The sequence below is a fragment of the Bos indicus x Bos taurus genome, chromosome 7 (assembly GCF_003369695.1).
Source record: "Bos indicus x Bos taurus breed Angus x Brahman F1 hybrid chromosome 7, Bos_hybrid_MaternalHap_v2.0, whole genome shotgun sequence".
NCBI classification, from domain to species: Eukaryota; Metazoa; Chordata; class Mammalia; order Artiodactyla; family Bovidae; genus Bos; species Bos indicus x Bos taurus.
The window spans coordinates 96,917,132-96,929,166 of NC_040082.1; the positions used below are offsets into that span (position 1 = coordinate 96,917,132).

Below are 12,035 nucleotides of genomic sequence, written 5' to 3' on the forward strand. Positions count from 1 at the left end.
GAGAAAGAAAAAAAGTTTGTCCTTTCTTCCTCCTTGAGAATTCCAGACCCCTCTCTCCTTGGGGACCCCTAGACTCCCTATCAACCTGCCTAGGAAATGACTCTCTCAGGTCCATCTAGTCAAGGCTATGGTTTTTCCAGTGGTCATGTATGGATGTGAAAGTTGGACTGTGAAGAAAGCTGAGCACTGAAGAATTGATGCTTTTGAACTGTGGTGTTGGAGAAGACTCTTGAGAGTCCCTTGGACTGCAAGGAGATCCAACTAGTCCATTCTAAAGGAGATCAGTCCTGGGTGTTCTTTGGAAGGACTGATGCTAAAGCTGAAACTCCAGTACTTTGGCCACCTCATAGGAAGAGTTATATCATTAGAAAAGACTCTGATGCTGGGAGGGATTGGGGGCAGGAGGAGAAGGGGATGACAGAGGATGAAATGGCTGGATGGCATCACGGACTCAATGGACATGAGTTTGGGTGAACTCCAGGAGTTGGTGATCAACAGGGAAGCCTGGCATGCTGCAATTCATGGGGTCATAAAGAGTAGGACACGACTGAGCGACTGAACTGAAATGAACTAAACTAAATCTTAGTTGCAGCACATGGGATCTTTGATCTTTGTTGAAGCATGCGGAATCTGTAGCTGCAACATGCAAACTGTCAGTTGCAGCTCATGAGATCTTTTAGTTGGTCATGTGAACTCAGTTTGCAGCATGTAGGCTCTAGCTCCCTGACCAGAGATTAAATCCAGGCACCCCACATTGGGAGCATGGAGTCTTAGCCACTGGACCACCAGGGAAATCCCTCTACTGGTTTCATATCTGTTCCAAAGCGTGGTCCTCAGGTGTCCCCAGGATCTTGAAGAAGACTTCACCCAAGATGTTTCTTAATCTTTAGACTTGTAATTGAACTGGAGGTGGAGTAAGATGCTCCCTAAGGGAAGCTGGGTACCCTAGAGGCCACACCCGAAGAGAAAAACTGCTTCAGGAAGAAAAGGGGCTAATGAGGGCTGAGGTATGGGGTTGTAGGACTTGGGGATGAGGGGATAGCAGACCCCACGTGTGGCTCCAGCTCTGCTCCCAGTGGGTGGATGTGGCAGAGCAGGTCACTGCCCAGACCCTCAAGGGAGGAACTCTCCAGAAACAGACCACAAAAGCAGCCACTCATGCAGTAGGAAGTGAGGAGATACAGCCCCATGTAATCCTCCTGTGCTCTTCTCCTCTGGCTCACCTATCCCACGGCAGGAAGAAACACCCTGTGCCACGCCAGGTATCAGTCTAGCCCTGAGTCCCAGACTCAGCTCTTTGTCTCTGATCTCTGTCCTTGTTTGTCCTCCACTGAGAGAAGCAAAGATCATAGAGCCCAGACCTTTAGACATTGCACTTATGTTGCTCAAAGACAGCTGTGGTAAAGAGGTAAGAAGGAGCCAAATATTTTCCTTGCACATTTTCCTGGCACACAGGTAGGTATGTACGGGAAAGAGGCGTTAGTCGCTCAGCTGTGTCTCTTTGCGACCCCATGGACTGTAGCCCACCAGCCTCATCTGTCTATGCGATTCTCTAGGCAAGAATACTGGAGTGGGTTGCCATTCCCTTCTCCAGGGGATCTTCCCCACCCAGGGATCAAACCCAGGTCTCCTGCATTGCAGGCAGATTTTTTTTTTCCCCCGACTGAGACACCAGGGGAAGAAAAGCCCACCAAAATCAAGGAAAAGTCCCTGGTGCTGGACAGAGCTCTCCAAGCCCCACTACAATCTGTGTTCTCTTACCTCTATTTCTAGGTCAACTCTAAGTGTCCTTCAGTTTTGGCCCACCCCCTCATAACCCACTCTATGTGTGTATGTGTTAGTCCTTTGGTTGTGTTCAACTCTTTTCAACCCCATGAGTCAACCATAGACTGCCAGGCTCCTCTTTCCATGGAATTCCCCAGGCAAGAATACTGGAGTGGGCAGCCATTCCCTTCTCCAGGGGATCTTCCCAAACCAGGATTGTACCCGGGTCTCTTGCACAGCAGGTTGATTCTTTGCCATCTGAACCACCAGGGAAGCCTACTCTGTACCCACCTGAATAATTTTCCACCATTTTTTCCTTCAAAAGGACATTTTTACATCTACAGAGCTTCTTCTCTATGCCTAACACTGAGCTGGGTACTGCACATAAAGAGGTAACTATAATGTGTTGCTCTCCAGGTAGGATGTAAAAACCCAGAAATGAACACATGGATGCAGTGTGATAGCTTGCTTCAGGTGTGGTCCAGTTTCAACAAGGTACAGAGAAGGTCCAAAGAGAGTATGCCCGTTGCTGCCTGGCAATGCCAATGAAGATTTCAGGACAGAGTATGGAAGGGGGGATACGACTTTTCCAGGTGAGAGGGGACTCCCAATGAGAGGGGTAAAGGTCCAAAGCTATGAAATTGTACAGGATGTTCCTAGAATTATAAAATGTTGAGTAATTGAGTATCTAATATCAAAGCATTATTTTCCAATAAATAAAAGTGTGACTCTCATATATAGTGTTGCTCATGCTCACTTGCTCAGTCATGTCAAACTCTTTGTGACCCCATGGACTGCAACCCACCAGGGTCCTCTGTCCCTGGAATTCTGGGGGCAAGAATACTGGAGTTGATAGCCAGGCTCTTCTCCAGAGGATCTTCCAGGTCCAGGGATTGAACCCAGATCTCCTGCATTGGCAGGCAGATTCTTTAATCACTACCAGGGAAGCCCAATATTATCTATATTACAAACTAAATTCTCACGTTGGCTAATAACTGTTTCATGATTGTCTAGTCTGTCCCACTGATATTTCTGTATTCATGTCATCTCACTGTTTTAAAAGTTGCCTGTCCTCATTCATCTTCTTTCACAAACTTTCTTGGATTTCAACTAAGTTCCTTACATTTGACCAGTTAATACTCCTACTAATCACTTTCTTTGCATGGCTGGATCATCAGAGTCTTAATCAGAATAATGACCTCAGAGGAGTCAAGTTCAGTTCAGTCGCTCAGTCGTGTCCGACTCTTTGCGACCCCATGAATCACAGCATGCCAGGCCTCCCTGTCCATCACCAACTCCCGGAGTTCACCCAGACTCACGTCCATCGAGTCAGTGATGCCATCCAGCCATCTCATCCTCTGTCGTCCCCTTCTCCTCTTGCCCCCAATCCCTCCCAGCATCAGAGTCTTTTCCAATGAGTCAACTCTTCGCATGAGGTGGCCAAAGTACTGGAGTTTCAGCTTTAGCATCATTCCTTCCAAAGAACACCCAGGGCTGATCTCCTTTAGAATGGACTGGTTAGATCTCCTTGCAGTCCAAGGGACTCTCAAGAGTCTTCTCCAACACCACAGTTCAAAAGCATCAATTCTTCAGTGCTCGGCTTTCTTCACAGTCCAACTCTCGCATCCATACATGACCACTGGAAAAACCATAGCCTTGACTAGACAGACCTTTGTTGGCAAAGTAATGTCTCTGCTTTTCAATATGCTATCTAGGTTGGTCATAACTTTTCTTCCAAAGCAGTAACATTTCCGTAACACTCAATGCTACAGAATAGCAGAGCCCATGTCTCTTACCTTTCATACTTGGCTCTAATCCAGTGCCTGGCATACAGTAGGCACTCGAATAACTGAAATCAATGAAAGATGAGACTTAGAGAATCATTTAAATGTCTGCAAACATCTAAAGTTATCATGGCAAAGAGAAATTATTTTCAGAGAGGGGAATTAAAACCATGTAATTTATAAAGACACATTTCAGCTCAAAGGAAGGAAAGTGAAAGTGAAAGTGAAGTCACTCAGTCATGTCCGACTCTTTGCAGCCCCGTGGACTGTAGCCTACCAGGCTCCTCCATCCATGGGATTTTCCAGGCAAGAATACTGGAGTGGGGTGCCATTTCCTTCTCCAGGGGATCTTCCCAACCCAGGGATCGAACCCGGGTCTCCCACATTATAAGCAGACGCTTTACCATCTGAGCCACCAGGGAAGTCTCCTTGGTTCAGGAAGGAACGTTTGCTTAAATGCATATAAAATTGAGGACAATTGTTCTCAGTTTAGAAATTCCCTCCTGTGGCAGAGGTGCAACATTCAAAGAGAAACCAAGGCTTTTTTTTTTTTTTTTAATTTTAAGGAACGCAATAAAAGACAGAAGGCTCTCATTCTCTTTATTTTCAATTGAAAAATTTCATGATAAATAGTCTCTTTGTTCTTAGTCAAAAGATTTTATGAGAGGGAATTGCCTCTACTCTACCCTGACAATTTCTGTTATGCATTCAACAAATATTTATAGAGCATCTATTATATCCCAGATGGCCCAGTGGGGAAAGAATCCACCTGCAATGCAGGAGACGCAGACAGAATTTGACCCTTGGGCTGAAAAGATCCCCTGGAGGAGGGCATGGCAATCCACTCCAATATTCTTGCCTGGAGAATCCCATGGAAGAGGAGCCTGGTGGGCTTCAGTCCATAAGGTCAAAAAGAGTCAGACATGACTGAAGCTACTAAGCACACACACACATTATATACCAAGTACTATACTAAGTGCTTAGGTTGTGAAATGCCAATGGAACAGAAAAGGCATAGTCCTCTCAACCTGAAAAAATGTAAAGAACTAGAACACAAACCTGCTGGGAACAATTATGGTGGGGCTCTGATTTTGCCTTTGGAATTAGGGTGCATTATGCTACATTGATCACTATGACAATAATAGAGGGATCAATTGGGATAGTAATAGAGAAGCTACTATATGATAATGGAGGAATTATCTATAAAGCTTTTTCATGGTATCCTTTTCCAAGTCAAACTTGAGACAGAGAATGGTCTGCTTAAAGATCCTGTTTCAAGCAAACGGCATGAGGATAAGAAAATATCATTTAATTTTGTAACTCCCAATGATCTCCTCTCCACCTTTCCCTGGGACTTGAAGAGACCACAACTGCAAGGCAGGAAAGAGATGGTCATGAGGCTGGTACTTTCACAGGAATTAGGGAGCAAAGGAACAGTCATGAGTCAGGGATGATGAAAGAAAGCCCTGCATGGTGTACAACATTCATGTTTTTAAATATATATTTATTTATTTATTTATTGGCTGTATTTGGTCTTAGTTGTGGCACACTGGATCTTTTGTTGCAACACCTGGGCTCTTGTGGCACATGGGCTCTATAGTCCATGCTCCATGCCATATGGGACCTTAGTTCCCCGACCTGGGATCAAACCTGCATCCCCCATATTGGAAGGCAGACTCTTAACCACTGGACCACCAGTGAATTCATATAACATTCATTTTTTTTAAATTTATTAATTTATTCTTGGCTACACTGGGTCTTTGCTGCCACATGCAGGCTTTCTGTAGTTGCAGCAGGCTAAGGTTCCTCTCTAGTTGCTGTGTGTAGGTTTCTCATTGCAGTGACTTCTCTTGTTGCAGAGCAGGGGCTCTAGTGTACATGGGCTTCAGTAGTTGTGGCTCAAGGACCTAGTTGCTCCATGGCATGTGGAATCCTCCTGGACCAGGGATCGAACCCATGTCCCCCTGGATTGGCAGGCAGATTCTAAACCATTGGACCCCCAGGGAAGTCCTGGAATGTTCAATTTTTAAAGAGATGTTCCAAGGAGTAGAGGTCAAAAAAAAGGAAGGTATTATTGAGATCTTGGTTAACTAAAGAAAACTCATAGATAAGACATAAGACTTGAATGAATGAGTTTCAAGTATATGCCACATTCCTGTTTTGTCATTGTTTGAACACTATTCTTGCCTCTTTCCATAAGGCAATTTCCGTAACTTATATGGAAACAGAGAATCAGACAGTTATTTCAAAATTCATCCTTCTGGGGCTCTCGGATGATGCGGACCTTCAGCCCCTCCTCATTGGACTGTTCCTGTCCATGTACCTGGTCTGTGTTACAGGGAACCTGCTCATCATCCTGGCCATCATCTCTGAGTCCAACCTCCACACCCCCATGTACTTCTTCCTCTCCAACCTGTCCTTCACTGACATCTGTTTCACCTCCACCATAGTCCCCAAGATGTTAGTAAATATCCAGAAGCAGAACAAAGGCATCACGTATGAAGGATGCCTTACCCAGATGTATTTTTTCATGACCTTTGCTGGGCTAGATAATTTGCTACTGACAGTGATGGCCTATGACCGGTTCGTGGCCATCTGTCACCCGCTGCACTACACAGTCATCATGAACCCTCGCCTTTGTGGTCTCCTGCTTCTGCTTTCTTGGCTGATCTGCCTGACATATTCTTTGTTGCAAAGTTTGATGGTTTTGAGGGTATCTTTCTGCAAAGAGACAGAAATCCCCCACTTCTTCTGTGAACTTGCTCAAATTCTCAAGCTTGCCTGCTCTGACACCCTTGTCAATGACATTGTGCTGTATTTTGTAACTGGCTTGCTGGGTATTATTCCCCTGACTGGGATCCTTTTCTCTTATTCTAGAATTATCTTCTCCATAATGGGCATGTCATCTTCTGGGGGGAAGTATAAAGCCTTTTCCACCTGTGGGTCTCACCTCTCGGTTGTCTCCTTGTTCTATGGCGCAGGCCTTGGGGTCTACCTCACTTCAGGAACAGCCCACCCCTCCAGAAAGGGTTCAATAGCCTCGGTGATGTACACAATAATCACCCCCATGCTGAACCCCTTCATCTACAGTCTGAGGAACAGGGACATGAAGGGGGCTCTAAGGAGACTTTGCACTAGAGGAACATACTCTCAGTGAGATAATGGAAGTTAAGGGCAGGCAACGGAGATCCCAAGTGCTGATAACTGGTGTCCATGAAGGTGTAATCTGAAGACATAGAAAATGAACACTACTGATGATATACTAGAAGAAAATATTTCTGAGCCAAAGACAAAGTTGAAGCAGCACACTAAAATGCTCGCCATCTACCAAGGAAAAAGAATGACCAATCAATAACTAAACTTCTCATGGAAACAAATCATTCCAAGGATTGATTCCTATAAGCATCAAGGGAGGAAAAAGCAAGTCAAGAAATGCAGATGGGGAGAGGACAAGAATGACCACAAAAATTGACACATTGGCTCACCTTTAAACCCTCTCAGTTATGTTCAAACTTCTAGCACTATGCCTACTGGACTATGCTTTTCCCTAGTCTAGGTCTGAAAACCATTGTTTGGACTGTCTCATACCAACCTCCCTCACCCTGTAAGATTTTACCCTTACTGAGTCATGCTTTGGTGTTGGCCATTGACCTATACTCGGGACTTTAATGAGAAACTTCTTTAGGAAACTCAGTGCAGTTTCTACTTTCAGAAAAAGGAAACTCTGGTCTCTGTTGACCCATTTGATCTAAAATAAAGGTCCAAAGCATTCTCCTCACTGTCTTCCTTTGCTGGTCCACACTTCCCTGAATTGTCACATGCTAGGCTTCAAATAGAAACTGTCAGCTCTTCAGAGAGCCCAAACCTGACCACCATCCTACTGTTCATTCATTTCCATAGCACTTACCGTATTTTGAGGTGGGGCAGATCACAGAGGTCAAGAGGGCTCTGGATTAATCTCTCTTCATCATTCACTAAGGGCACAATCTCATGCATGTTACTTAACCTCTTTGTGTCTCTGTGCACCATATTTCCTTCAGAGTTCCAATGGAGATTAAACATTATACATAAGATAATTCAGAACAGTGTCTGGCATTAAGTATCAGAAGATCCATGAGGGCCATCTAGGTCCATGCTCACCATGGTGAAGGTACAAAGGGATCCATTATCACAGACCAGGTGGAAAAGCTGTAGAGGGTTGATCAGGCTATGGGTTTAGAAGAAGCTGAGGGAATTCTCAGAGCTGACTCATAGCACTGAGGACATCATGTAGGAGCAGCAGCCTGTCCAAGGCTCAGTCATGCTGAAGATCAGATCTGCAGAGTCCAGGAGAGAACTTCCCTGGATCTAGAGACTAAGAATTGGACCAGGACTCCCTGCAACAGTTAACTGGGAAGGCAGAGCATCCTTTATACAGTTCAGCCCCAAGGGGAGATTCTCTTGAAATGAGGGTAAAACATTAAAACCTGCCTTGGGTTGACCTGAGGAATGTTGAACCCTCTTGGTGAATACCTGATTTGGATCCTGGCAGACTCCAATGGTTGAATTATAACTTTCTCACTTACTCTTGGACAGAGGAGCCTGGCAGGCTATACGGTCCATTGGGTCACAAAAGTTGGACATAACTAAAGCAATTTAGTACTGTTTATAAGTAGTCTCAGATTCTTCATTGGTATTAAATAATTGCTGGGTTGATTATAGAAAATTAACATCAAATGCACACATTTGCAAAAAGCAGTGGCTACCATATTTATGAACATGTTTATTTATGCCCCCATCTTGTACCAAAAGAGGTACACCTATTGGCAGGATCCTGGACTCCAGAAAGGTCTGCACAGCTGCATTCTTCTCCAGCAGGGGTCTGAGGCTGAGCTACAAATTGATTGCTACTGGTGGAAAAAAAAAAAAAAAAAAATCACTTTATTCAATAGAACGTTTTAGCTTCCAATCATTCTATGGAACCCCTGGCCCTGGTGACCTGGAGAATTATAATAAGATGAAGCCAAGATAGGACCATCCTAATAAGCCTGAACAGTATGATTGCCCTCCATCTTTCAATTAGTTACAAGTGTAGAGACATTTACTATATCACAGGGATTTTCAACCTGGCTACTGTTAAAATTTGGGGCCAGATAATTCTTGGGACAGAGGGTGAGGGAGGAGCAGAGGCACCGCCCTATACATTGTAGGGTGCTTAGCAGCATTCGTGGCCTTATACACTAGACACCAGTAGCTTCCCCAACTCTCACATCCCATTCAAAAAAGATTTTAAAAAAATTATCTCCAGACATTGCCAAATATCCCTTAAGAACAAAATCACTCCTGAATGAAAATCAGTGATTTACCATGACTCAGACAACTGATGAAAGGAAAATGAAGAGAAAAAAATAAAGTGACCTAAGATATCTAGATGACATCACCCTTATGGCACAAAGTGAAGAGGAACTCAAAAGCCTCTTGATGAAAGTGAGAGTGAAAAAGTTGGCTTAAAGCTCAACATTCAGAAAACTAAGATCATGACATCTGGTCCCATCACTTCATGGGAAATAGATGGGGAAACAGTGGAAATAGTGTCAGACTTTATTTTGGGGGGCTCCAAAATCACTACAGATGGTGACTGCATCCATGAAATTAAAAGATGCTTACTCCTTGGAAGAAAAGTTATGACCAACCTAGATAGCATATTCAAAAGGAGAGACATTACTTTGCCAACAAAGGTCTGTCTAGTCAAGGCTATGGTTTTTCCAGTGGTCACGTATGGATGTGAGAGTTGGACTGTGAAGAAAGCTGAACACCAAAGAATCGATGCTTTTGGACTGTGGTGTTGGAAAAGACTCTTGAGAGTCCCTTGGACTACAAGGAGATCCAACCAGTCCATTCTAAAAGAGATCAGCCCTGGGATTTCTTTGGAAGGAATGATGCTAAAGCTGAAACTCCAGTACTTTGGCCACCTCATGCGAAGAGTTGACTCACTGGAAAAGACTCTGATGCTGGGAGGGATTGGGGGCAGGAGGAGAAGGGGACTCCAGAGGATGAGATGGCTGGATGGCATCACTGACTCGATGGACGTGAGTCTGAGTGAACTCCAGGAGTTGGTGATAGACAGGGAGGCCTGGCATGCTGCGATTCACGGGGTCGCAGAGTCGGACACGACTGAGCAACTGAACTGAACTCAACTGAACTGAGACCCTGGTTTTCCAAAGGCCCCAAGTAGAACGGACCTAAGATACAAGCCTCTTCTTACAGGAAGAATGGGGCCTTAGGTCTGGTACAGAAGTATTAATGGACATTTGTTGAACTGATGAACAAATTTTAGTTCCAGAGGACATGAACCTTTTCTGTTCATTGGTTGCCTGGGAAATGATGGGGAAGCATTAAAAGGGACATGAGGAAATATTTGGGGGCATCACCATCTTGACTCTGTGATGGTTTCACAAGTGTATATATAGGTCAAAACTTATCTCAGTATATATTTTAAGAATGTGCAGCTTTATACATGTCAATTTTTTAAAGACTTATTTTGGCTGCGCTGGGTCTTCATTGCTCCATGAGGGCTTTCTCTAGTTGCGGAAAGCAGGAGCTACTCTTCATTGTGATGCATGGGCTTCTCATGCAGTGGCTTCTCTTTTTGCACAGCACAGGCTCCAGAATGCATGCTCAGTAGTTGTGGTGCATGGGCTTAGTTGCCCAGCAGCATGTGGGATCTTCCCAAACCAGGGATCGAACCCATGTCCCCTGCATTGCAAGGTGGATTCTTAGCCACTCAACCACCAGGAAAGCCCCTTCCTTATATGTCAATTACATCTATATAAAGTTATCCTCTCTCATTTGAAATCCTTGCACTATAACACTGGGCTTGTGGTGACTGCAAAAAAGGTACCATTTCTTCCCTTTCCTGTACCCACTTCCCTTCTTTGTAGCTCTGAAGATTCTTCCACCCTGGGCTCACCCACGTGACCAGCACTGGGCAATGGGGTGCAGGCAAACATGACACATACAGGCACTTGAAAAGCACCTGCACAGTGGAGCTTGTGCTCTTCTAGAACCCTCCAGCATCATATGTACAAAGCCCCACCTCACAAGGGCCATCTAGACTGTTGGAGGATGAGACCAGAATGAGGAGCAAGGAACCCCCAAGCCAAACAAGCAGTCGACTGCAAGCACCTTAGTAAGCCCAGCTAAGCACAGTCCCAACTGTCAACCAACAGACCTGTAAACAAGTGGTGGTTGTTTTACACCACTGTGTTTCAGGTAGTTTATTATGCAGCAACTATGAACAGGCTCCCTTCAATTCCATTCTACCAAAAAGCATGCACAGGCTACTTTTCTAAACTGAATCTCACCAAATGTCAACATATTTCTATCAACCTCAATTAACATTGAAACTGAGATTCATAAAGTCCTGATGTGTGTGTGTGTGTGTTATATAATGTCGCATGTTACACCTCTAGTTTTATCTTCTACTTCCAAGACTGTCCTTTTTTACATGTCAGAGAATGTGATGCATGATTTTCTTTGCTTTTGCACTCATGATTGACATGCTTACTCAAATTTGATCCTGAAAACTATAAATAAGCCTTCTAAGCTTAGCTTGTGTCATCTCTTCAATATAGCTCTCTTTGAACTCCAAAAGTTCAACATACCTCCTCGGGTCCTTGTTAATGGATTAACAGGCCATATTAGCCATCTTATTTATTGTTTACACGGTTCCAAATAGGAAAAGGAGTTCGTCAAGGCTGGATATTGTCACCCTGTTTATTTAACTTATATGCAGAGTACATCATGAGAAATGCTGGACTGGAAGAAATACAAGCTGGAATCAAGATTGCCGGGAGAAATATCAATAACCTCAGATATGCAGATGACACCACCCTTATGGCACAAAGTGAAGAGGAACTCAAAAGCCTCTTGATGAAAGTGAAAGTGGAGAGTGAAAAAGTTGGCTTAAAGCTCAACATTCAGAAAACGAAGATCATGGCATCTGGTCCCATCACTTCATGGCAAATAGATGGGGAAACAGTGGAAACAGTGTCAGACTTTATTTTTCTGGGCTCCAAAATCACTACAGATGGTGACTGCAGCCATGAAATTAAAAGACACTTACTCCTTGGAAGGAAAGTTATGATCAACCTAGATAGCATATTCAAAAGCAGAGACATTACTTTGCCAACAAAGGTCTGTCTAGTCAAGGCTATGGTTTTTCCAGTGGTCATGTATGGATGTGAGAGTTGGACTGTGAAGAAGGCTGAGCGCCGAAGAATTGATGCTTTTGAACTGTGGTGTTGGAAAAGACTCTTGAGAGTCCCTTGGACTGCAAGGAGATCCAACCAGTCCATTCTAAAGGAGATCAGCCCTGGGATTTCTTTGGAAGGAATGATGCTAAAGCTGAAACTCCAGTACTTTAGCCACCTCATGCAAAGAGCTGACTCATTGGAAAAGACTCTGATGCTGGGAGGGATTGGGGGCAAGGAGAAGGGGACGACAGAG

At 44.3% G+C, this 12,035-nt stretch overlaps 1 protein-coding gene across 1 annotated transcript; it reads left to right on the forward strand.

Moving 5' to 3' along the window:
• Positions 1-5,531: 5,531 nt before the first annotated feature.
• LOC113895952 (olfactory receptor 7D4-like) lies at positions 5,532-8,444 on the forward strand. The gene has a single exon (XM_027547827.1). The coding sequence runs from the start codon at positions 5,674-5,676 to the stop codon at positions 6,703-6,705; it is 1,032 nt and encodes a 343-aa protein (XP_027403628.1). The 5' UTR covers positions 5,532-5,673; the 3' UTR covers positions 6,706-8,444.
• The last annotated feature ends 3,591 nt before the right edge of the window (positions 8,445-12,035 follow it).